This window comes from Puma concolor, chromosome D4, assembly GCF_028749965.1.
Source record: "Puma concolor isolate L17-30 chromosome D4, mPumCon1.1.hap2, whole genome shotgun sequence".
In the NCBI taxonomy this organism is placed as follows: domain Eukaryota; kingdom Metazoa; phylum Chordata; class Mammalia; order Carnivora; family Felidae; genus Puma; species Puma concolor.
The window spans coordinates 25,970,209-25,996,898 of NC_141679.1; the positions used below are offsets into that span (position 1 = coordinate 25,970,209).

General features: G+C 43.0%; 1 protein-coding gene across 4 annotated transcripts in view; it reads left to right on the forward strand.

Annotated features, from left to right (window-relative positions):
• NTRK2 (neurotrophic receptor tyrosine kinase 2) overlaps positions 1-26,690 on the forward strand; it is a 338,909-nt gene that overhangs the window by 11,216 nt on the left and 301,003 nt on the right. For all 4 annotated transcript variants that reach the window (XM_086685110.1, XM_086685109.1, XM_086685111.1 and 1 more), the window contains exons 2-5: positions 16,884-16,958; positions 17,081-17,152; positions 21,874-21,942; positions 24,964-25,118. In XM_086685110.1, coding sequence (XP_086541236.1) covers positions 16,884-16,958; positions 17,081-17,152; positions 21,874-21,942; positions 24,964-25,118 — 371 coding nt within the window. The remainder of the gene's footprint in view (positions 1-16,883; positions 16,959-17,080; positions 17,153-21,873; positions 21,943-24,963; positions 25,119-26,690) is intronic.

Consider the following 26,690-nt stretch of genomic DNA (forward strand, 5'->3'; position numbering starts at 1 on the left):
GGAGTAAGTCATTTGGATTTCTTTTTCAGTGAACCCTGTTTGTCATATCCTTAGCTGTTTTCTTTTTCTGTTAGGTGGGTGGCCTTCTCAAAAAATGGATTCATAAGACCTATTTAACAAAAAGAAAATGTGTATGTTGCCCGATGTTTTGCTTGTCTTCTGATGTTGGTGCTGGTATTTCTTCTTCTTCTTCCTTTGGTAAAACAATTAAATTCTTTTTGTAGTAAAATTTATTATTTCCTTTATGGCTTCTATGTTGTAAATGTGGCTGCAAGTTTTCCCCTCTCTGAGAGTATAAAATAACTCCATATTGTCTTTCGCTCCTTCATACTTTTATATTTAAAGCTTGGCTCCATCTGGATTTTCAAAGTGTAAGGAGAGAGGTAGCAAAAAGTGTTTTCTTATTTTTTCAAGATAGCTGATCAGCCAATCAGGTCTCTTGACACTGTAGATATATAATTCTACTGTTCCGTCAGTAATTTCAACTAAAGATTTAGGCCATTTGGGGATATATCTTATTCTGTTAATCAGCCTGGCTATTTTTTATTACTGAACTTTTTATCTCCTGAAGCTTTATATTATTTTTTTTTTTCTATTTGAAGTATTAGTCTCACTCACTAGTCTTTTCTTTCAGACTTTTCAGTTATTTTTGTATGATAATTTTTCCGTAGGAATTGCTTGCCTAGCTCTCCCCACATTATATTGGTGTTATATATATATATATATATATTTTTTTTTAAGTTTATTTATTTATTTTGAGAGAGAGCATGAGAGTGTGAGTGGGGGGGTGCGGAGAGAGAGGAGAGAGAGAGAGAGAGAGAGAGAGAATCCCAAGCAGGCTTCACACTGTCAACACAGAGCCTGACAAAGGGCTCGAACTCACCAATTGTGAGATCGTGACCTGAACCAAAATCAAGAGTTGGAAGCTTAACCGCCTGGGCCACACAGGCGCCCCTATATTGGTGTTTTAAATTAAGATAGCATTAACATTGATATGTTTAAACAATCTTAATGAGTCTTAAAAGCCCTGCATCCTCTAGCCTCATTTCTTGCCTTTCCCTTTCTTTAGTGAGACACTCCAGCCTCTCAGGGCTTTCAGTACCCCTAATGGAGCTATACTTTTACTTGACTCCCAGGTTTCACACTGGCCAGCCTCTCTGCCTAAGACACCTTTCCCCTGCCTTCTGTCTCTGGCTAAATTCCTCTGCCTCCCTGCCTCTGGGCTGTGTCCCCACCGTGTGCTTTTAAAACCTCCTGGGTTCCCAACCCAGAACAGGTCACTTAGCAACATAAATGCTTGCCTGGCTACCCTTCCATACACACCGGTAGAATCTTAGCTACTTGAAGGCGAGGGCCATGTGGAGCTTGGTCACGCTCTTCCTTCCCCAGCGCCCAGTACGATGCCCCGGACCTCCACATCACACACGCACACGTGGATACACACATGCGTGTGCTCCTCCGAGTATCTATCGCTGAGAATTCCAAACAAGAAGATGTACTAGCTATTCTTTGGGCCATCAACAGGGACATTTCTAGACATGACTTTTTAAAATCTTCAGGTTAAGATGTTTGTTGAAATAAGGAACCTTTCTGGAATTAAATAGCACATCGTTGGTTCATGCACAGTAAAAAAAAAAAAAAAAAAAAATCAATTCACTGTAGAGACATAGCATAGCTAGCTGGAAAGGAAGAAAGGCAGAGGTTTGATGAGGGAGTGTCCAACAGGAAGGAAGGACAGCGAAGAGATGGGAGGATGAGGGCAAGCGGATAAGCAGAGATGCACGACAGGCCGGCTCAACACCAGAGGCAAATTCAGGGAAAAGGAATCGTTCGAGGGACATCTGATCTCCAGCAAACAAATAGATCTAATGAGAAGGATTTGTGCTTTTTCTGTTGTGTAATGGCTAATAATGGCCATCCCTGTGGTTCAATTGCACTTATCCCTGTGACTGCATTTATGGCGGGGGTTCTCTTACAAAGCGATTCTGGTGTGAGATTGCAGATGTGATTTATCCTTCTTGTATCGTGGATGGTAGAGGCTGTTCATTTTTCTTTCTTTTTAAAAGAAATTTTTTTAACGTTTATCTTTGAGAGAGAGCGCAGGCAGGGGAGGGGCACAGAGAAAGAGAGAGAGAGAGAGAGAGGGGGTCAGAGAGAGACACAGAATCTGAAGCAGGCTCCAGGCTCTGAGCTGTCAGCACAGAGCCTGATGTGGGGGTCAAACCCACAGACTGTGAGATCGTGACCTGAGCTGAAGTTGGATGCTTAACGGACTGAGCTACCCAGATGCCCAGAGCTGTTCGTTTTTCTTAAAGAACTGCAGACATCAGGAGTGTAAAAAGAGAAGTGTGTCAGGCCCAGTTTAATGTACCATCTGATACATGCATTTTTGTGCCATCGCAATCAAGGTGCATTGGGCTAATCCTGTGAATGTTTCGTGGGGCTTCCTTTATATTTATGATAATTAACACTATCAGGCATCTTGAAATTTTGATAGTTGTTTGCAAAACTGATCATAAAACAACTGATAGACATATGAGATTGGGAGGCTTTTAAAAATAGACTGGAGAAGTATATAGGTGAACAGATTGTGTTGAATAATCCAAAAAGATAATTCCCCCTTGAGATAAATAACATCCATTTATTTATGTTTACACGATGCAGTATGTTCATAATATACATACAAATGAAAATAGTTTAGACTCCGTGTGTATTTTGAAAGTTAAATTTTTAAAAAGGAGTGAGCATTATGGAACCCACACATAATGTTTAACTCTCATGAGAAATGTCTCAGTTTTGGTTGAGTCACTGGCTCTGCTGCTAAGTCTGGGTGACCCTCTAGGATTTAACTTACTAGCCATTTCATTTATTCTTTCCTGAAATTGCTCTCTCACCCATCAAGAATGTCTTCTGGTGCATTCAGGGCACTCCTGGGCTTTGATTTCCCTCAGTCTACCTTGGAATCTATCTTTCCTTTCCTTTCATTGTATCTTATATCTGTGTACAGCTCAGGGGACAATAGATATCCTGTTGACAGAGTCATCTTTTCCCAAGGATGGCTGGACAGGAGGTCAACATTGAACTCTTTGTACGTACATGTGTTGATTGGCTGATCAACTCATTCATTTATTTAGTCAATTAGTCAGTCAACAAATAGATTTTGAACATGTCCTCCCCACCAGGCATTTTTCTGGGTCTTGGATAACAAGACTTAAGCCAGCTGCTTCTATTTATATGGCCCATTGAAAGGCATTAGTGGGGGTCCTCAGTCTGGTCACCCCCTTCCTTCTTTCTTGAAGCCCTGTAGGCAGTCTAGCCTCCATGTCAGAACTCCATCTACACCAGCACAGACAGCAGCCTCGGACCTCCCCCTAGCCACACACTGCTGTGCCTAGGGTTGTGCACACCATCAGGAGGACAGGCCTGTGGAAAAGGCCTGCACAGGCTTTGGGAGTAGATTCAGGGTCTTTGGGTAGGGAATTCCAGAATCCTACTGAGTCAGCAAGGAAAGGCGTAGGAGCATCCTGTAGACTCACTGCCTCATATGGAGGAAGTTGGACTGGAGGGACCACCAGAGAGAGGACCACTAACGTGCCTGGACACTGCCCAGAGCTAACGGAAAGTGCCGGCTGGGCCTCTGCCTTGAGTGTCTGAGCTCTGCATCAGCGTAGGTTTGGGCTGTGGTGATGGTCTGGAATAGAGGAGGCGCAGTGCTTATGCCTTGGGGCTGTGTAGCGGGGTAGGCAGGCTATCCAGACAGCTCTTCTCACTGCTGTGCTCCCTCTCTTCAGGGAAGTTCTCCAGCACCGAGCTCCATGTTTCCAGTAAGCACAGCACATAGAGATCCCCTGCCCCCTGACCATATTATAAGCATTGTGCTATCACAGACCCAGACAGACCAGGAGTGCACAGATCTGTCCCTGGCAGTTAATGGGGATTGCTAAATGCCAGTAGCTATCCGTTTCCACCTTTCTCTCTTTCCCATACGGAGTTTTTTTAATTTCCCCTGAAAGGTCTAAATCTGAATGTAGTGTTCGAAGAATCAGCTCATTATGGCTGAATTATTATTATTATTATTATTATTATTATTATTATTATTATTTAGTGGCACCCTAGGAAGATCCTGGGATTCTGAAAACTATGTCTAAAATGTTCCTTTCCTCATTATTTCTTTTCGTGAATTGAAAAATCACTGAATATGTCTATTGCCGTGTGTATAGGAGGAAAGACAAATTAATGTTTCATTTTCTTTCGGTGTTGGTGTAGGGGAGGGATGCTGGTTGGGAGGCAGGATAGCTTGGTGGGTTGAGACCCCCGCCCCGTGAAGCTGATCTGCCCCTGCTACTTTGGATAATTTACTAAAGCTTTGTCTCAGTTTTCCCGTCTGTAAAAGGGGACAATAATAGAATATTTCTCATCAGATTTCTGTGAAGTTAAAATGAGCAGACGCATGTAAAAGGTTCATACCAGTGCCTAACACATAGTAAGAGCTTGGCTATTAGTTTTTATTTGGCGCGGCTATGCTGGATTGTGTTCTGAAGGAGAGTAAACTCTGTAGGGCTGGGGGCCGTAGGAAAATCTGCCCTGGTGGGGTGGGGGTGGGGGGGAACTGGGCAGGCACTGGGGTTAAGAGGGCAGAGGTGAAAGGGCGTTGGTTCCCTTTTGCTTGTTTGCTATTACTCTCCTGTGTGGGACCTGGCGCACTCAGCTGATTGGGACATTGACCATTTGTGTGCGGAGCAATCCCTGGTCAGTTTTAGCCACAGGTCATTCAGGTCATGGTCTTTGTTCTGCAACTTTGTTTTGTTGCAGAGTCTTGGTCCATTTTATGTATTAGGCTGTTTGTAACAGGCCCCCCTGGAGTCTGGAGGTTATCAGTTAGTTTGTAATTCGTTTTCTCTTTTAACTGTCTCTCTTATTCTTTAATTGTAAAGCCTTTACAAAATGTCTTTTGAAAACTTGTGGGGAAATCCACCTAACATGAAATTTACTATGGTAACCATTTTTTGACAGGTATATTTCAGTGGCATAAGTTCATTCGCAAGGTTGCACAACCATTACCCTGTCCATCTCCGAAACCCTTTTCTTTTGCAAAACTGTAACTCTGTACCCATTAAACAAACTCCCACCCCGTCGACCCCCCCCCTCCCCCGCCCCTGCAGCTCCAGGCAACCTCCTTTGTGCTTTTGGTCTCTTGTGAATTTGACTACCGTAGGTACCTCAGAAATATCCATCCTTTTGAATGGTGATACCATCCTTGGATTAAAGTTTTTATGAGAGATTTGTTTGGGATTTTTAGATGCACTCACACTTCCTTTCTGCAAAATAGCTTCTCTTTATTGCCGCCTTACACAGCCACTTATGACTGGGATCCCTTTTCAGAAAAGCAGCATCTTTGTAGTTTCACTCCAAAGAAAGTAATCTCTAACCTTCTATAAAAATGGACTAAAGGTTAACATGCGAAGTGAAACTAGTGAAGATAAAATTGGAAGTGTTGCTCTCCTTACTCCCACAGCCTATAAATGTTGGATGAAAAATTGTGCCAAAATCAAAACAGACCTTCACACAGAGATCCTAAAATTTTACCACTTGAAACATTCTCTTTTCTTGATGTGATGCCTGATGCTCATTTTTCTCGGTGCCGTGCTTGATGTGTCCTAAAGCTGGAGCAGTAATATTAGTTCCAAAAATGCTCTTCGTATGGCATGATTTGACCTGCCCCGAGGCCAAGAGCTTTCAGAACTGTGTTCTGTTGTGATTAGTGCTGACTTGAACACTTCTTAAAATTCTTAAGGCCTGGGCTAATCATTGGAAGTTCTTCTTCACGAGTCATAAATGAAACATTGGTTGGCCCGGAATAACTGGGAAAGAGGAAAAGACTTTTTTTTTTTTTTTAATACAAGATAATTTATGTGTTGGATTGGAGTTGCAGGAAGATTTTGTGAACAGTCATTCTGAAACCTAAAAACAACCCGGGGAGGCAATTATTTACTAATTGATCTCTTGAAATGACTCTATGGTAATTGTGTAAGTCTTGTCCTATTGGTCCTAGTGGCCACCTGATTTGCAGTAAACGAAATGTTACAAATATCACAATTATTCACTTTGTCATCAGTAGTTGAATAACCGGCGATAATTATTTTACACCGTAAGGACAATAAGGTAAAAATGAGAGGGAGGGGATAAAGAGTGAAAATAGGGGCTGGGACTCCCAACTAACTCAAATGGTTGACATGGTTGCCGTAGCCGAGTGCAACGTTTGTTCTCAGCTTCCTGGCTGTGAAAGGAGAAGCTCATTATTGGTAAAGAGAATGCCTACTAATTCCACAGGAACATAGCTTTGTCTGGCACTATGTCCTGAAAGGAATTTTCTTTTGCAAGGACAATGAATGATGTGATTTGCAGCTATTATGAAAAATGCATCAGTAGATTTCATTTTCTCCTTACTGAGGAAGCCAGTGGCGGTTGGGGGGTGGGGGGGAGCTGGAGGTGACAAGGGCGTAATTCTGCAAGGAAGCTAACGTGGCCCGCCAATTTAATATGCCAGTGCTGTAATTATAAAACTGATACAATGCAAGAGTTCAGTCTCCATCCCCAGTACCCTTTGCTGAACCAGGCTTTGCTAGAAGCTGGATTGCAGATGATTTGAAGTTGTCCCCTCTGACCAGAGCCTGGAGAATTTTAATCTCTGGTACTGGTTAAGGCCAGATCCATTCTCTTTGGAAACCAGACAAACAGATGGTGGGGCTGACATCCTTTTACAGACGGAGCAGCCTGGCCTACGTGCTCATCCAGGTGGAAGCCACCCTGTCCGTGGATGAAGATGAGCTGGGGAGGTACCAGCAGGCACATCCAGGCCTGCCAGGGAACTAGCCCTTTGAAGGCCCCAGAACGTGGTTAGATGCTCCATTGAGACCTCAGAATTCCTCCCACAGAGCACAGCAGAGATGGTTTTAGTCGAGAAGTTGTTAGGAGCAGGTGTGACCAGAAGGCTTCCCAGCCAGAGGACAAGTCCGCTCAGGGTCCTGGGGTGCCCCCATCCCCAAGGGGGATGGCTCCTTGAGGGTTTGCCAGGATGAATTAGCTGCAGAGTGCAGCCCAGGCCCCCCGGTGAGCTGACTCGAGGGTCTGGTGGTTTCACATTGGCCGACGTTAGACGTTACCCACCCCCTAAAAAATTTTAGCTTAACTATCACTTAAGCCTCTTTCTGGCTATTGGACCATATCCATCCTGGGGCTCTTCATTTAATATGGTGACACTATGTCACCGTACCCGTTTAGTTACTTGTCTTTCCATTTACTGTGGTACGTTGATGTGACTACTCCAGAGCTCTGAGACCCAATGGGGAATATACATTAGAAATTAAATTAGTTGGAAGGAAAAAAATATATATATATGGAAAAAACACATCCCTTGCTTCTCCTGGGGATTGTATTTACCACTCTACCAAGTATAAAATCATACGTGGCTATGTTTGTATCCATTTTAGTTTTTAACAACAGAGGAAGTTTCTAAAGCTTCCAGAATAGGTAGAAGTAACTCTTTTTAAAAAGTGAGGTACTTCTATTGTGGCCTCTGTGTCATGTTATTTGATGAGACTCCTTGTAGGGATGTCTAAGCGTGGAGATGCCCTGTCAACGCAGGAGAGCAGTTGGAGCCCTGACATCTCAGTGGAGATTACAAGCAAGAATTAAGTCAGGTGTCATATGATCTTTCCATAGGCCAGTGAAATTGCCAAGATCAGTTGGGAATGTGACCGACTGGACATGTGCCCCAAACCTCCAGGGACAGTGTTCCTCAGCTCGTCTTGACTGTTGCCAGGAAGAAATGCTAGTCCAGTTTGGCAGACCTTCAGCTTTGTTTCTGTTTTGTTTTGTTTTTTTTTTAAGAGAATGTGGAAATTCAGAATTGTAAAATGGGAAATCTTCCCTTTTTGCAAAGTTGGTGGCTGATAAGAAAAGTAAAAAAATTAAGGACCCTGTGTTGACTGGATGTAGATCTAGACCACATGCAATTGTTGTGACTTCTGGTCAGCTTATAAGGCTTACGTGTCACGTAATTTGTAGGCGGGGGTCCAGTCCTGAGACTATGTGGAAGGCTATGCTAATAAGTCCAGTGTTTTCTGGGGAGAAGATCAATATATTTTATAGAGAAAGCCAACTTTAAGGTTTTTTTTTTTTTTCATAATCAACTTTTCTGGTCATAAATTGTGGTGTTCCTTGTCGGTAACCACCTTGTTGACAGAGGAATAGATGAGGAAAATGCTGTAGAGATACTCTGAGAGAAACTCAGACTGTAATTTTTTTCTTCATCATATTTTGCTGCAGTTTTCTTATAATGTGTGTGCTGAAGGGAGCTGAGACCTTACCGACTCCAAATGTCCTCTTCCACAGGCGTGGGCACTGGAGGCAGGGTGAGCTTAAGCTCAGGAGCTGGTTAGTGACCTGGCCACGCCTTGAACCTCAGTCTTCTCATTGTTACTCGTAACTAGCATTAATCGAAGTCCCCATATGGGACCTCAGATGCCCTCACTGGATGGGGTGTCCTAATTTCCCCAACATCCTGACAGACAAGGAGGCTGAAGAGTAGGGACTTGCCCCAGGTCGTAGAGCTCGTAAGAGATGAAGCTAGCGGGGTGTGTTTATCCCTCATACCACACCACTTATTATTTTCCAGGCACTTGAATTATTAAATTCCCAGGGCAGTTGGGCTATTCTAGGAAACTGCAGTTCTCAGAGCTTGGCATTGTGGAAGAATCTGAAGATTTTTCATGTATCTCCTGTTACAGCTCTGTGTGCATACAGGGCAGGAGAGCATCCTGTAAAATGTCCTCATTCCTTTCCATTGACTATTGTTTTTAGGTCAGGATTATCTGGGAAGGTGCACTTTGTAGAAATGGTTTCTGTAGAAACTATTCTGTACCGAGGGTGCTGGATTTACACGTCCAAGTCCTAATGGTGTGGTTTAGTGGCCGTGAGCTCGGAGTTCAGAGGTGGGTAGGTCCGGGTTCCCATCCTGTTTTGGCAGCAGTGTGACCTTGGCGAAGGGACCTGGAATGGTTTTGCCTCAGTTTCCTCTTCTGAAAAGTGGACGCAATCATGGTGCTTTCCTGGTAGTGTTGCTGTGTTAAGGGGTACCCTTAATCCTTGGGTACCCCAGTGCCTGGCACATAGCACTCTACCCGAGGGAATTACTGATGCTCCTTCTATGACCATGGCCAAGAAGAAGCTGGAAGTGCTAATACCAAACAGTGTGCACTAGTAGGCCATTCGAATTCGGGTTTGGAGCGTGCTCATTTGGTGTTCTCTGCATTCATGTCTTCGCAGTTGGGGTGATGCACCCTCTCATAAGAATGGACCAATCCGTGGGTCCGTTCTCGTAAGAATAGATTAGGACAGTCCTATCTGGAGTCTTGCTCTGGTGCATCAGAGTATCATTTGCACCTGCTCAGGGATTGACTTTCAAAACTCTCAGCATTTTTGCTGAAAAATGGAAGCTGCCTAGCTGTGAGCCCGGGGAACCAGGGGCAGTATTTTTTACAGATTATGTTCCTTATGAAAAAAAATCTTACAGCAGAGAGGATCCCATCAGAGTTGAAGTGCCCCACCAGCTGGAAGCCTGGGTGCGTATGGCAATCTCATGGGGGCAGTTTCAGTTCTACTTTTATTAGCTTATTTACTCACTTATTTGGTAGTGGTGGAGGGTGGCCAGCATAGCAGGAAGAGGTTGGGAAGAGTGGCCATTAGAAATATTCACTGCTGTTGCTATTTCTTTCTGATGTATTTATTGCCAGAGTACGGTTCAGGCAATAAAGTCCTGGCTATAGGGAAATTTCACTTTTGAGCAATACTGCTGTTAAGCTAATACACATGAAGGCAAGACGTGTTAAAAGCACTCTTTGTTACTCTGGAAGATTACCTGTAGAAATTATTTGATAGGCTGTTCAAGCCAACGTGAAATCTTTTAAAAGATAGGATGAGTACCTTTTCCAGGAACCTGTAATTCAGAAATGTTTCTGTGAATTTTCCCTAAAGTTATCTCTCCTCTCTTCTATTTCAAAAAACCTCCCATAAGCTTCTTGTTAAGCATTAGGAGAGGAAATTCTTTACCTTCCAGAAAATGTCTGAGCGAAGGTCCTGGATGTCAAGTTGAGACTGGAGCAGCTTTGGTGGCAATACAGAGTAAAATGGCAAAGAGCACGGACTTTGCTTATGTTCACGTTCTTTATCTTTTGACTTTCTGGTCATTCTTCAAGCCCTGACCTCCACTGAAGCCTCTGCTGACCTGCCCAATCACATCTTGTAGCTCCTTCCACTGTGCCCTCTCAGTATGGGTGCCTGTGCTTCTGCGTGGACCCTTCTTTCCCCTTCTCTCCAAATACTGTGGCAGCGGGCACTGTCCCCCAGGGAGCATCTCCTCCTTCAGGGTTAAGGACCCTCCTTCAGGGTCAAGGACCATTGGATCTGAAGATTCTTGGAGGTCATTTCTAGTCTTAACATTCTTGAGCCTCAGGGGGTCAGTGGCAAATAAATGCTCATCTTCTGAGGGAAATTGGTTTTTGTCACTAAAAAAATTAGTTGGTTTGAATATGTTGTATGCTTGCAATCTAAATTTGCTTCTGGGTCGGACAATTTTTGCTTTCCAAGTTGGCTCTCTGCCCTCCTCTGTTGTTGTCTTTACTTTGTTTATTTTCTACACGGTCATTTTCTGTTATCACACATGTATCTGTGTCTGGTCTTTCCAATGGGATAATAACAGCTCCAAGTGGAGGACCCGGGGATATGTTTGATTGCTTTAAGCCTGTGACATCCTGGAGCATCAGCTCTGTGCTAGGAAGTGGACAGGAAGTGACACGAAAAAGACCCTTCCCTCCAAGGAGTTTAACAGCCAGTGGGGGAGTCAGATAGGCTAAGAGAAAAATATATGTGTGGGTGCAAAGAGAACCTTCATTCTAATTCTTAATTACAAAGTTAAGAAATACAATAAATGCTAAAAAATAAAGAAAAGAAAAAGAAATACTTGCCAACTGTTTGAATAAAAATGTTCTGATTGAGAAGAAAAAACCCTTTTGGTGTTGCCCAGGAATCAAGCAGTATTCCAGATAATGGAGGGTCCCAGAATCGATTTGGGTGAATTCACTGAGAAGACCCTTGAATATGTGATTCAGCTTTTAGGACAATAGATAGTGATTCTGGGATGTAGCAAAAGTGAAGAGCAACAATTAAAACAACCTTCGTAATATGAAGTAGATGTACATTAATATGTACATAATATGTAGATATAAGAAAGTACATAATATGTAGATGCAAGAAAGAAGGAAGGCATATTTGGGCAAAACAGGAGGGTTGAAGGCCAACGGTGGTTTCTAGACAGATCGCTGATGGAGGGGTGGGCCACAGGGGCTGGGAGGCCGAGTTGGTAAATGGAGAAATTCTTAAGGAGTACCGAATTTAAGAAATCCAAACCCATCAAGTCCCTTCGTTACCATCCAAAGGCTGGGGACTTGCCTAAATAAAAGAGAATGAAGGCAGGGTCTGAAGGTTAGGGCCACAGAAGCTTAGTTTTCCACGAAGAAACAAAGCTCTGCTAAACTCACAAGAGATTCCATAGATGCTGGGACATGGGCTCAGGGGCAAGGTCTTATGCCTTAAAACCCCTGGGGCCTAACCTTTCCAGAACAGAGGTCAGAGGAGGTCAGAGATCAGAGGAGTTACCAGTTTTTCGGGAGAGAAAGCTCCTGAGAAAGGCTTGTGCCAAAATGGGGGGCCTGCTTCACTGCTTCATGGGGAACGGAACCCTTCATGGAGATGTGCTTTCTTAAGCAAAGTTGGACTCCGTCAAGGGCCCCTAGAGTTTCATGGCACTTTGACTGGAGAGATGGGAAAGCCTGGCCTGTAGGCACATCCTCCGGTTGTATGCTCTGGCCGGCGCTTTCTCTCTCCTTCCTAACCCTGGGTTGGTCTGAGCAGCTGCTGCTTTTCTGACGGGTCCAGTGAGTTGGGAGAACTCAAAAGGCCTGGTGTGGCCAGTATCCTGTGGGAGGCACATGGAGATCACCAGTAGGGGGCAGCCCAATGTCCTCCTTAATCTGCTGGCTGCTGTCCAGGGCTCTGGGGCAGGGAACAGAAGGCTTTCAGACTGCTGGCCTTTTCCGTGGTCCAGGGAACCAGGAACTTGAGCCTGGGTGTATTTGACCACCTGATAACCCCGAAGTCCCCAGGTCCAGCTTCCCTGTAGTCACTTCACTTGTATGGCTTTCTCTGTCTGTTTTTCCTTTCCTTCCTTCCTCCCTTCCTTCCTTCTTTCTGTTTTCTTCATCAATATACATAGAAATATATTTCAAAAATGTATAATGACATAAAAATACTTTGTAACAGATATCCTTGACTGTGAGCATTAGGTGGTGTTGTTTTCTGTGTATTTTTTAAAGTTTACATAAATTGTTATATATGTACATATCCGTGTGCAACTTTGCTAATTTTGCCTTCTCACTTAGTGTGAATATCTCTTTCTACTCACGAAGATCTGGTCCAATCCAACTTTAAACCTTATTTTTTTGTTTGTTTCTTTTTAAAAAATTTAAAAAAGTTTTGGGGTGTCTGGGTGGCTCGGTAGTTAAGCATCTGGCACTTGATTTTGGCTCAGGTAATGATCTCCTGTTCCGTGAGTTTGGGCCCTGAATTGGGCTCTGTGCTGACAGTGCAGAGCCTGCTTGGGATTCTTTCTCTCTCCCTCCTTCTCTGCCCTTCCCCTGCTTGTGCACATACACACTCTCTCAAAATAAATAAACTTAAATTAAAAAAAAAATTAATTCCAGTGTAGTTAACATACTGTGTAATATTAATTTCGGGTGTACAATATAGTGATTCAAAACTTCATACATCACCCGGTGCACATCGCAGCAAGTGCACTCCTGAATCCCCATCACCTGTTTTCCCCATGCCCCACCCACTTCCCCTCTGGTTGTTTTCTGTTTCATAATTGATGGACACTTGGCTTGTTTCTGATTTTGAGTTCTGACTGTATTACAGCGAATATTCTTGCAGATGTCTCTGTGTGTGGCTGTGTGCAAATTTCTTCCAGGTATACACCTGGAAGTAGGATTACTGGGTTGTAAAGTGGGCTGATGTATCATCTTCCAGAATAAATTGCTCTTCAGGGCGGTTGTACCAATTCACACTCCCTCCGACAGTGTAAGAAAAATCCCCCACATCCTTAGAAATGCTTTATGTCGTCACCCTTGAAACACGTCCATTTAGTGGGAGAGGAGTGCTATGTCCTTGTTTTGATTTGAGTTCCTTGTGGGGTGAGCAGTTTGTCATCTGTTTCTTGGCCACTGAGGCTTCCCCTCTGTGAATTGTCTGATACTACCTGGGCTGGTTCCCATTCTAACCCTGAGATTCCTCACGGGGAGGAAGCTGAGGAGAGTTTCTTGAGGGCTAGAGTCGATGAGCGGTGTATAGCCAGCAGCTGTGTTGCGGTCATCTCGGCAGATGATGTCTTACAAAGGGTAGCTGTTGGCATCTGGTGGGCACTTAACCACCTTTTAATACAGCTCATCTGTTGGTTTTTCCATTCTGACTGGGAGAAATATTCCAGATTTATCCAAGGCATTCCTGCCTCCTACAGTGGAAGAGTATTCTCTAGTGTTCTCTAATGACCATTTTTTTTTTTTTAAATAATTTCACATGGTACGTTTGATGGTTTTCCGCAAAATCTCCTGTCTGGTCTTAGATCGAAGAACTGTTATGCTTTGCCTAATGTCTGGCATATTTTCATCTCACAAACACTGAATTTACCACTGATGAAATTTATTTCCTTTTCTTTCTTTTCTTGAGTGTCAGTGACTGGAAAGCTTAGACTCACTTTTCTAACAAGCCCTTTTCTAATAAGCATATGCATTTTGAACCCTAATCCCTACCTCTGTTGATATCTCCGCCCTTGGGTTTTTTTTTTTTTTTTTTCTTCTATGCCTTCCATTCTAATTTATACTAGCCCGTTGTATTTTACTGACTACAACCAGGGAGTTTATCAATTAAAAATCTGATGAAAAATGAAATTGAAAAACACAAAGGCCATCGATAACTTTAAGAAAAGTTAAAGATAAATGCTTTGTGCCACGGATGTTGACTAAATACCTATTGCATGTTAGGCCCCTGTCATCAGCATGAGAGATACAGTGATGATGATCCCTCCAAGGGATGAAAAACTCGTAGATGATTTCAGAACAGTGACAGCACCATGCTAGCTCAGCTGTAAGACAGGAATAAGCTTCTCTGGAAGTCCTGGCTGTGACTGCAAAGGAAACCTGGCCCATGTTATCTGCCCTTTTTGCTGCCAGTTGCATGAAGGAAGCATTAATATTTAGGGGTCTCTGGAATAAAGTTCTTGCTGGGAGATAATTTAGAAGAAGGGGGGGGTCACTGTGGTCTCTATTGAAAATGTTAGTTGAATAACTTAAATAATCAAAATTGTGATGATTTTGAAACATTTCATAAAAAATCTTGATGTTGAAAATTCTTTGAGCGTTAGGTTGGAGTCTGAGAAGTGTTTCCTCCTAGTGTAGTAGAACAAGAGAAGGGAATGAATCCTTCCTGCACACCTATTAAGTGCCAGGCCCTGGATATCAGGGAAAGCCAAGATCTTTGAGCAGAAGATGACTTTCTATCTTGGAGGTTGCTTTTTTATGAAACAGGGGACAATGTTAATGTGGGTCCTTTGAAAATTATTTTTCTTTGGTCCTTTTCTGTTCTCTCAGAGCATTTCCTTATTTTACTTTATTTCTAAAATTTATTTTCCAAAAATGGGCACCCCAACTCTTACCATATATCTTGATGTCCACTTTTCCTTCTTTGGACTGTGTAGAAGCAACTGACAGATGCTGTATCTTCTCCTGCATCGGTTACTATGTTTTTCATTTTACCTCATGTTAGTAAGATCAGGGCTGCATATTTATTTTCAGCGTCTTAATTGGAATATGTGACATGTCTTAACTTTTTTTGAAAAAGAAAGGGGGCAGATCTATCCTGATACCGCTTCCTATAGTGCCTTTGGAACTCCAGTTCCAAATAGTGTTGCCCATCTGTCCTTCTGTCCATCCATCCATATATCCATTCACCCATCTATCTACCCTTTACCCTTTGAACACCTACCGTGTGCAAGGTACTTTGTTATATGCTGTGGTGAATATTAAGAATTATAGAACAGGATCCAGCTGTCTTCAAAAAGGTTGTGACCTAAGAAAATATTCAGATAATTGTAGCACAAGGAAATTCTATGGTAGAGCAAGGAAATTCTATGGTGGTGGTTTTTTTTTTTTTTTTATTTTTATTTTTTTTTTAAAAATTTTTTTTTTCAACGTTTATTTTTTTTTTTGGGACAGAGAGAGACAGAGCATGAACGGGGGAGGGGCAGAGAGAGAGGGAGTCACAGAATCGGAAACAGGCTCCAGGCTCTGAGCCATCAGCCCAGAGCCTGACGCGGGGCTCGAACTCACGGACCGCGAGATCGTGACCTGGCTGAAGTCGGACGCTTAACCAACTGCGCCACCCAGGCGCCCCAATGGTGGTGGTTTTAATAGCTTTGTGTTTGTATTATAAGGGATTTTATTGGTTGCAAGTGACAGAAATTCAGATCAAACTAATGTTAGTGACATCTAACCTCACAGATGTCTGGATCCAAAGGCTCAAGTGGCATTTTTCAGGGTCTTCTCTCTTACTATATCTCAGAGCTCTTTTTTTAAAAAAATGTTTATTTATTTGTTTTGAGAGAGAGTACAAGCGAGTGAGTCAGGGAGGGGCAGAGAGAGAGGGGGAGAGAGAGAGAGTCCCAAGAGGCTCCACGCTCAGCATGGAGCCTGATGCAAGGGCTTGATCTCATCATGATCTTGAGATCATGACCTGAGCCGAAATCAAGACTTGGTTGCTTAACCTGAGCCACCCAGACGCCCCTCATAGCTCTTTTGTCCTTCTGTGTGCTGACTTCATTGTTAGACAGTCTCTTTCCTTGTGGCAGAAAAATTTCTCATGGAGGCCCTGGGCCTGTATAATCTTTCAACTATGATCCCAGAGAAAGAGTCTCTCTGTCCCAGCATTCGTTTATTCAGTTCTAAGGAAAATTCTCATTGGTCTGCTTGAGGTAACATGCACATGTCTAAGCAATCATCATGGCCAAGGGGATAGAATTCCCTGTCCTGCCAGTCACCAGTTCACTCTTGCATTTGAGGGTCTGGCGGGTGGGGAAGAGGAGGGTTCCTACAGAGAGTGCCCTAGGGCCATGTGGTGGGGCTTTATGAAATGTGGTTCCCAAAAAGAGAAATTGGTATTGCTACTGACAGATAGACAAAGGGGATCCTAGGCCAGGAAAAGAGAGAGTGGGGAGAAAGGAAGGGAGCAGAGGAGGAAGGAGAACGGGGAAGAGAATCTGCTTCAGTGTTTTAGGAAGTAAAAAGGAGTGACTGGTTCTCTTGGCATGTGGGGAAAGATGTGATTTGTCTTGCGTGTGACGATGCCAGCATCCCTGTGGCTGTCACCATAAGGACGAAACACTTTTCAGAGGCAGCAGATACATGTCCAAATTATTTTCATCTCTCGACACAGGGGGTACCTTGAAAGGGGAGGCAGATTCGACTTGTGAGTTGAAAGAGTGATACAAGATTAAGAAAAAAATGAAACTTGGTGAATCTGTCATTGACCTTGAAACCTGATCAATCATGGTTTCTTAGCCACATTCAGTTTTTCTCCCTTTGTTGTATTTTAAGAAAAAGGGTGGGGCTGCGGTGGGAGGAGAGGGGTCGCCACCTTGGTGAGGCGGGATGAGGTTACCCATTCTTTCGTGTACTGTCTTCTGGGTGACTGGTTTTCACTCTCTGCTCTTTTTGCAGTTACATTGCCAATCAGAAAAGGTTGGAAATCATCAACGAAGATGATGTTGAAGCTTACGCAGGACTGAAAAATCTGTGAGTACTCAGGACTTGCATACCTTATGCTTGCATACCTATACCTTTTCTTATGCTGTGTTACAGTCAGGCACTCATTCACCCATTCGTTCTAACGTACGTGCAACTGTGTGTTTTCTTAGGACAATTGTGGATTCTGGATTAAAATTTGTGGCTCATAAAGCGTTTCTGAAAAACAGCAACTTACAGCACATGTAAGTAAAGGTTGATGCTTTTGCTTCCCAGGACCCAATGCATTCAATATTTTTCCCCTCTGTTTTCTTCTTTTGCAACTGTGAACTTCCTTTCTTAAAAGTTAGTATAGGTGTGACAATAGCTTAGAAATGTTAGCTTTGATTTTTGAGTAGCTTTAGAAAGGTACTTAGAACAGCCTGTGTATTCCCTTTCATGGATTTCTGGGCTATTTCCATTTTAGATGGAGCAGTAGGCCAACAGCAGAGTCTGATGTGAAAACTATGTCCTGGTACAAGGTCCTTGATTCTTTTCCTGGGAATCATTACGTGTTCCCTGGAAGACATCAAACTAATGGAATTGAAAGAAACTGACTTGGCCTCGGCCTTTTTAGGGAACTAAAAATTGCCAGTGCCCCCACTCCCACCCCCACCCCCCGGAGATCCTCTTTTGAAAGTTCATTTTCTCAAAGCTATCTGTTGTGATTGGTAAAAGCGGAGAAAAATCAATCATGGGACATGCCAAAGGTTCAGATAATTGCAAAACAGCAAGTGCCTCACTGAAGTCACGTTGATGCTTTGTCAACCGAGGTCAGACGGAAATAGGGACAATGGAAGCTCTCAGGTTGTCCGCTGTTAAGTCCTGTTAGAGGGTAGCATGCAATCCATAAGGGATGGCCTTCCTGAGAGGGTTCTTCATTGTTTTTCTTTTTTTTAAGTTTGTTTGTTTGTTTATTTATTTATTTATTTATTTATTTTGAGAAAGAGAGAGAGAGTGAGAGTGAGGTAGAATGAGTGGAGAAGGGGTAGAGAGAGAGGGGGGAGAGAGAGAATCCCAAGCAGGGACATGGGGCTCGATCTCACAAACCATGAGATCATGATCTGAGTCGAAGTAAGAGCCAGACGCTTAACTGACTAAGCCACGCAGGCGCCTGGAGAGGTTTCTTCATTCAACAGAGGATTACCTCCCCCTAAGCTCAGGTTGGTGCTCCCTGTGCGCCGAGTGTTAAGGGGAGTGAGTGTCTGCTGGAGGAATTCGTTGGCCGGCATTCTTTGGTCTTTTTGTGCTTTGCACATTCTCTGCGACCGTGCTTTTGTGTCTCATCATCTACAGCTTACCTATGGAACTCTCTCCCATGATATCTCGCTTGGTTTTTCTGACAATCGGTAGGGAAGATCTTTTTGGTTCCTGTTCATGGACATGAAATCACACTGAGGAAGTTCTAGGATTTTCTCCAGCCCACAGGATGGAAAGTGACAGAATTGTGACTCCAGGGCTCATCCTGACCGTGCTCCTACAACAAGAGCACAGGAAATAAAATTTCTACCATCCGTATAATTAGAGAATCAGTCTTCTTAGGATATTTTTCCTCTTTCTTTCCTTGAAGAGAACAGTTCCCCAACTGATTTCCATACCAGTTACAAAAGAGATCATTCTTTAGCAGCAGATTGCCTGGACACTCCCTGGAGATTTGTGGGTTTTATGAAAAACATGAATTTCGTAAAGCCAGTATCATGACTTCATATTTTATAGGTGGCGTTAATGATGAAGTCGATTTGAAAATAAAGTCTGTAGAACTAAGATATACAACATTCAGCAAAAATGTGGTACAACTCCAAGGAACTTGATTAACACATTTCACTTAAATGCCTTTTTGGCATCATCTCTGTGGTTGGGTTGCCTGCACAAATCTGATGTCTGCATAGGTCTCGAGAGCAAAAACGAGAGAACTTGGACAGAAACAAAAGTCAAAATGCTCCAAAGCCATCACTTAGATGTAATTAATGACTTCAGGGGCTTAAGTTCTGGTATTTACAGCTGACACTACACCTGGATTACTCTCTCAGCCACATTTTATTTTCACCCCATCACTTCCCCTAACGATGTGATTTGGGCATTGGGCTACGGTTAATTGCAGTTTTAGTAATAAACTTATTTATTGATGAGGGGATTTAATCGCAAGAGGGCTTACTCTACCTCTTCTACTTTCTCTGCTTGCCTGTTGCATGCCATTTTTACGAAAACCAAAGCCACTTGATGTATGTTTTCAGGGTGATTATATGGTAGAACAATTTGAATGGCATTCTATGTGCTGCAGACAGCTTCTCTAAAACCAGCTATCTATCTCTGTTTCCCAAAGACGTGTCCTTTGAGAGCAGAAAACCAAAGAGCTGGACATATCTTATATAGTATCTTTAAAAGGCAGTAGCCAGGAAGCCAAGTCACTGGTGAAGCTGCAAAAACTCCCTTGCCATTTGTAGGCACGGTCAGGTGTTAAGAGAGAATGAAGTTAGACAATATTCAGACATTCGGTGATGCCGGGAAGCTTCGTATACAGTGTTCATGGATGAGAGAGGCTCCTACTCACCCAAATATTAAATTCACTGGTTGGCTTTGAGAATGGCAGGGAGGGAGGAGGAAGCAAATGAGGTGTCTGCCTTTGCAGACCTCAGTCCCAACCTGTCCTTATGACTGAGGACTCAGGCACTGCCTTGTTTTATCTGATTTTCTGCGATTTCTCTGAATATAACCTTGGGTACCAGGGAGCTGAGAACGAAACGCATTTCTCTTTACTCCAGGGATATACCGATTATCTCTGAGTCTCCCCAACAACGTAAAAATGTACACAAGAGCAATCTATTTGACTTCGGGTTTTAGGGGGGTTCAGATTGGATCCTGTCTCACCACCCCTCCCTCTGCCCTGGGCATATGCAGCATCATGTGGTGACTGTCCGCAGCCTCTATGACCGGTCACTGAGTTTATTTCTTGGTGCCTTTAATTCCTCCCCAGCCTCTGAGAACCCAGGGGTTGTGAGAAAAGACAGCCTGTGTATTTTCCAGGGACTTTGCCGAGGTGCTAATTAGCTCCTTCGCAATGTTCTGTCATCAAACAGTAAGAGGATTGTTGATTTTTTTCCCTCCCCTCCTCCTCTTTTTTGGCTTTTGCCTCAATAATAAGTATGGTTCATAAAACTCATCTTGTTCTTTGGCGTATGACCCCACTCTGGGCTGTGCTGCTGGCAGCCCGACAGGGCCAGCTGCTCCCGGTGCTGTCTTTGTAGCTGACCGAGACCTTGACCATAGTGTCCTCTTTCTCTGCTCCCCCCTCTCCTGGTTCTTGGGAAGAAGAGTCATGGATGTGTTTGTTTGCTTGCTTGTTTTTTGTTTGTTGCTGTTTTGTTTTTCCTTCAGAGGGTAGGGATTTCTGAAGATGGAAACATTTGTGTCTCAAAGACTGGAGAGAACACAGACAGACTGACTTCTCAGTGTATGATACTCCAGGGAAACTCATTCTTAATTCACGTTCCAAAAGAAAAGAGAAAAAGATGTATGTGGGCACATTTTACAACTTCCCGGTGAATTATTTTTTTCATGTGGGTGAGCACTTTACACACAGTATAAAGACAGAAGAAGTAAGCATAGGAAGAAGAGGGAACCCTGTGTAGGTAGGGGTTTGGATGAGTGGAAATCTCAATATAGAACGAAGTCGGGAGAGGACACACGCATTCTTGAAACAGGAGACCCTGAAGCGGTGTTTTCTGTATTCCTTCAATTGACCAGCGTTGGCTCTATACATTAGCTCCTGGGTTAGAACCCCTCTGTGAAGGTGGCTGGGCAGACATAGCAGGATGTCTGGTCAACCGATGATTTTGTTGGGCTGACACAGTAGTCTAGCCTCAGGTAAAGGGTCGGGACAACTGTCACCCTCAGGTCCCTTGTTCTTACCTCTCAGCCCAGCGATTCCTTTCCTGAGCAGGAAACAGATACTGAAAGTCTCGTTGTAATTTGTTGGGGGCTTGGCTGTTTTTGTAAAAGTTGATGTTTATTTTACATTCCTGTTAGTTATTAGGCACATGTCTGGAGACCCAAGCATTAGACACTTTTTAAATAAATTCAACCAGTAAGCAAATCCACAGAGCGAGTCAGTTGCTGGGATTATGGCTCTGAATTTCCCCACTCAGGGCCTCATGGCACTGATCGCTGGAAACGGAAACTCCTGCCATTGAGTGAAATTACATATTTGGAATACGTCAGTAAATTCATTAGTATTTATGACTTGGTTTCATGGACTTCTCATTGTCTGGTTTGTCCAAATCTTAAAATGATGTGGTGCTAGAATAGTGTCAGATGAAATCTAACATATTCCTTGTTATGTGATTTTTTTTGTTACTGTCCTTATCTTGGAATTATCGGGTTATTTAGAAATCATGTATAAACAATCAGCAGAGTTAATCAATCAATCAGAGTTTATCAGTGTGTATTCTTCCCTATAAGGATGTGTTAATTTCAGTTAAATATTTATGTGTCTTGTAATTTCAAAATACTCATGATGCTGTTTAATTTTAAAGTATCTTTTCCCCTAGTGAGTTTCATGGTTTTAAATCAAATTAAGTTTATTCCTCCTATTAATTGTTTAAGAGGTCAGAGATCTCTAGGAAGCGTATAACTTGGCTCTGAATCAGCATATGAAAAATAAACTTTTTGTTAAGAAAGAGATTAAAAAGACGCATTGGAAAGTATTCCCATCCTTCTCCTCCCCTTATGAACAAGAATTATAGGAGAGGCAGGAAAATTTAAATTGTCATTCCAGATGGAAGAAAGAGATTATGGTTGAGCCATGGTCAAATGAACCACGGTTAAATGAAATTATATTTTGAAAAACACATATGTTTTTCAACTTGCATATTTTATTCTTGAGATGTAACGTTTCAAATTCACATTTAATGTTTTTGGTTTCTTTCAGCAATTTTACCCGAAATAAACTGACCAGCTTGTCTAGGAAACATTTTCGTCACCTTGATTTGTCTGAACTGTAAGTAATGATTATTGTGTGTCATTTGGTAACAGTTTCAGGGGAGAGAGTAATTAAGTATTTTTTTTTTTAATGAGTGATGCTGCAGATGCATTTTTATATCAAAATTCTTGAGAAAACGATTTCTCAGGTTTTGGCCACTTGTGTTTTTATTCCCTCATAAAAAACATGATTCAGTAACAAATTAACCCAGCAATCTCAGTAGTAAGGTATCATTTATGATGAGTTTAAATGTTTTTACATAAAGATTTGTTTCCTAAAGGAGGGAAAACAGAAAAAGATGAGAGTGGGCGGGCGGGGGATGCTTTGTGTCATAATGGCGACATGTTTGGTCCTTGTTATGTCCAGGACCTAATGGCAAGCAAACCCATCCAAGGGGGAAATAGCCATGGGCACAACATTCTCCAGCTTTTATCCGCGACCACAGTGCCCGCTGGTGTTTAGTGAACGTTGGTGGAGAGGTCGTCCTTTGCCCTCCCTGCCCATCCTTGCGACATTGCCTTCTAGGTCTGCTACTGCACTCAGTATATACCCTTATTCTCTAATTTCCTTGGCTGTAAAATGATAGGAAAAAGATTGTAATGTGTTGATGTCTACTGGCTGGCATTTCCAGGTGTGATCAATTCTTGTATTATCACCATGAAACACATATAAACTGTTGACATTCCTATGGGGAGGTTGCCTAGAACATCCCAAAGCAGAGGCTCTGTGTGTCAGAGGTGTGGTTGCCGGATGGACGAGGCCTTTGAATCCCAGGCAGTCGCTTTGGTTCAGACTGTATATATTGCCTGGGTTGTAGGATCCGCCCCTATTCACAAGGAAAACATGCAGAGAGAAGATGCCATTAGTGCAGAGACAAATCAGTGGGTTATAAGGAGGGTTGCCTGGTGCCCCGTATCAACGATGGGCAGTCATTGGAATACACTGAGTTTGCGGAGTTGAAGTGGTAAGCTTTCTCACATAGGAATAGGCACATACAATTTAAGGAAGATGTGAAATGGAATGAGATGCTCAGTGTGAACATTTTGAGCATCACTGCAGGAAATTTCCTCAACGGGTCAAAAATCAGAGCACTGATTTCAAATTCACACATTTCTGTTTTCTCCCTGCAGCATATTTAATCAGTTCTCGAAACACATGTTAATTGTGGGCCTGGTTGCATATTGGACTGGGATGTAGGGAGAAGATTCTGTGTTCCAGGATTCTGCTCTCTAGTGGGAGACATGGAAGCCTAAGTGAATGAGTGTAATGTGCTCTGACAGTCTCTGGAAGAGGGGTTTGCATGGGGACTGAAGAATTGAACCCCAGCTGTCTGCCAGCGTTGTGTGGTCATTGATTGTTGCAATAGTTACAACTGAAGATCCTTCACTTCTTTAGCCCTTCTGTGGATTTAGTTGTACCTTCTTTTTTTGAAAGATTCTTGAGTTTTTCACGTACTTCGAGCGCCAGGAAGCCTCTTGGATTAGTTGAAGTTTAAGCATTGTGGATGTCTTCCCATTGTAGTCTGTCTCTAGTAGCATCAAATCGTATTGTGGTGATGGAAGGATACTTGGAGGCGATCAAGCGGAAACAAATTAATTGAGTCTGCCATGACCACATTTTCCCCAAAGAAACTCCTGGAAGAGTCTCTAGGGATCCCGGAGATTCTTAGAACCCAACCAGAAAACCACAGGAATAAATGATGTTGCAAAGCCTAGGTCCTGTCCTCAAGGAAATCTAAAGTATTGTGGCTAATGCCAGGCAGAGCCTATGTAACGATTGTAAATGGCCTCATTTAAAGGCTCATTACCATAAATGGAATTCATCTTAAATAGGCCACTGAGTATTATAAATAAACATTTAAAGATTTTTTTCTTGTGGTTTTTATTTTCCTCTTGACTACTTCCTCTGTTACCCTTCGTAGGCCACGGGAGTCCAGGCAGCTCGGCTGAGTGGTGGTTTTCTCTATGCAGACCGTCCCACAGTGGGCTGAGTGGCTCAGTCTGGAGCTCACTTGCCCTTGCTGTCAGAAACCCTGAACTTGGTGTGTGTGCGCATGCGTGAGTGTGCATGCGTGAATGTGTGCGTGTGTGTGTGTGTGTGTGTGTGTGTGTGTGTGTGTATGTGTAGGAGGTTTAAGAGTCCCTTCCAGGCTGTTGGTCACATTTACTCCAACTTCTTGGCATCCGTTCGGCTGACCTGTGGTTGCATCATGCAGAAAGCTGGGGGCGCCACCCTCCCGGCTCTAACATTTTAATCTTAGCTTTGTATTTACAGTCTCATTTTATTTTTTTTTATTTATTTTATTTTTTATTTTTATTTTTTCAACGTTTATTTATTTTGGGGACAGAGAGAGACAGAGCATGAAGGGGGGAGGGGCAGAGAGAGAGGGAGACACAGAATCGGAAACAGGCTCCAGGCTCTGAGCCATCAGCCCAGAGCCTGACGCGGGGCTCGAACTCATGGACCGCGAGATCGTGACCTGGCTGAAGTCGGACGCTTAACCGACTGCGCCACCCAGGCGCCCCTACAGTCTCATTTTAAAGTAAGATGAAATTGCTGTGCTCCCCACTGTAGTTTGAGCTCATTAAATAATAACACTCGAATCTGTAGCCAGGTCAGAAATAAGTGTGTTAGCATTCCTGACAACTGTTAACTATTGGCATCTTGACTTAAGATCTCACTTACTATATAATAGCTGTGATAAATTTGTTATGGCATCTTATTTTTCCCCATCCTATGAGACATCCATTCTTATCCTACATTATAGCTCTTTCTGTCCCTGTCTTGTTTCCCTATTACTCTGAAAGGTTTTGCGTTACTTTGCATCCTTTAGAGTCCATGGGGGTGTTTGCGCCTAGCAGAAGACCAGTAAGTATTAGCTAAATGAATGAATAAGTGTTGTGAAACTGCGCAGGTGGGTATGACTTCCAAAGATTGTGGGTCAGAAAGAATTCATAATGTTGTAGTGCTTCATAAACACTAGGGTAGTTAAAACAAAAAAAGAGAAGCCTGATCTGGTTTCATTTTTGTTCTGTGTAGGATCCTGGTGGGCAATCCATTTACATGCTCCTGTGACATTATGTGGATCAAGACTCTTCAGGAGACTAAATCCAGCCCAGAAACTCAGGATTTGTACTGCCTAAATGAAAGCAGCAAGAATATTCCCCTGGCAAACCTGCAGATACCCAATTGTGGTAATTTACTTTCGAATCAATGAATTCTACTTGCTATTAATTATTCTAATTGCCTTGGTGTGGTAGAGAGTCTGGGAGGATTATCACTACCCAGATTTTATATAGTATGCTGTTGAGGTCTCTGGTGAGCTGGGCAACATTTGTATGCAGTGTGGAGAAATCAGCTGGGAACAACTTTGCTGAATATTCTTTGCAAGTAGAATATTAATTCTGAGTGGATGGCTTTAAAGTGCATGGAGAAAAAGTACACTGTTGATTCCTTTGTTTCTTTGTTCGTTTGTCTGTTCATGCATCCATCTATTCATCTATCCATCCATCTATCCATCCATCCATCCATCCATCCATCCATCCATCCATCCATCCAAAAACTATCTGCTAAGAGTGTAATACTTGATTGGCTACGTATTTACTTACCCAGGCCGTGGAGAGGGAAAGATCTCGTGGTGATGAAGTGTCATCCCAGTACAAGAAAATGCAGATCAATCCAGCACATTCCCTTACACTTGTCTTGCTGCCAGATGTCTGTGTCTCTTGATGGGGCACCACGAATCTGCCCTTATACCTGCTTTTCCCATGTTTGGGCTTCCAGGCTCCTCCTTCATCTTGCCCCCACTCCTCCTCAGCATTTACAACTCCAGAATTTAAAGGGGCACCTTATGACAAAGTCCCATCTTTCTGTGAGTGCCAGTCTATTTGCAAGGAAGGAAAACCCAAATGTTCTGGTTAGGATTTTCCTGCTAAGGACTTCTGTGATGTACCTCCTCAAATACTCACATATGCGTCGTCCAGCCAGTTAGTTAGCTCACAGTTATATTTGATCTTCTGGCCGAGTGGCTGGTGACAGAGCAGAAAGCCATGTAGCACCTGATTCCTGTCTGTCAGGAATCTGTATATGAACCACGAACATTCGATTCTTTGTTTTCAGAAGACCGTGCTGTTTGGGGTCAATTTTTCTTGAAGGAAAATATAGCTGTTGTTCATTTTTAAAGAGAATGTAATAAAAGGAAAGAGAAGTATTTGTTTCTTACCCTGAAGGGGCTTACAAGACAGCAGTTACCCTTCCCATAGATTCTTCTCTCCCAGAGCCCTTGGGCTTTATCATAGGGGAACCAGGCTTTGTTCTCTTGACAGCTTCCCTGAGCTTTCTTTGCTAGCCAACACTTAAACAAACCCAACCTTTAATATATATCTCCTCCCGATTGAGAAGAGGGCAGCTGTGCTCTGTTCTGGTATAAATTTGCACCGCTGAGAGAAATCGCCTGGAGGGACAAGAAATTCAGTGTTGAGTCACCTGGCCTCTTGGCTGGCTCCCAAGTCCACATGGCTGTTGTGACCACATTGGTTCAGCAACCACTGAGAGGAAGAAAGAAAGCGCATCTAAGTCCTGCTCTTAGTTCACAAATGGCCTCTTAATAGACGTCTGCTTTGCCCTTGCCTGAAGCCAGTTCTTTGGGTTTTTTTTTTTTTAATAATTTTAATTTTTGGCCAACTTGTCTTGACAGCTTTTGGTAATGCGCTGAATCTATAGGGTTATTGATAGACTATTATGATTGGGGGAGGGTAAGGGTAAGA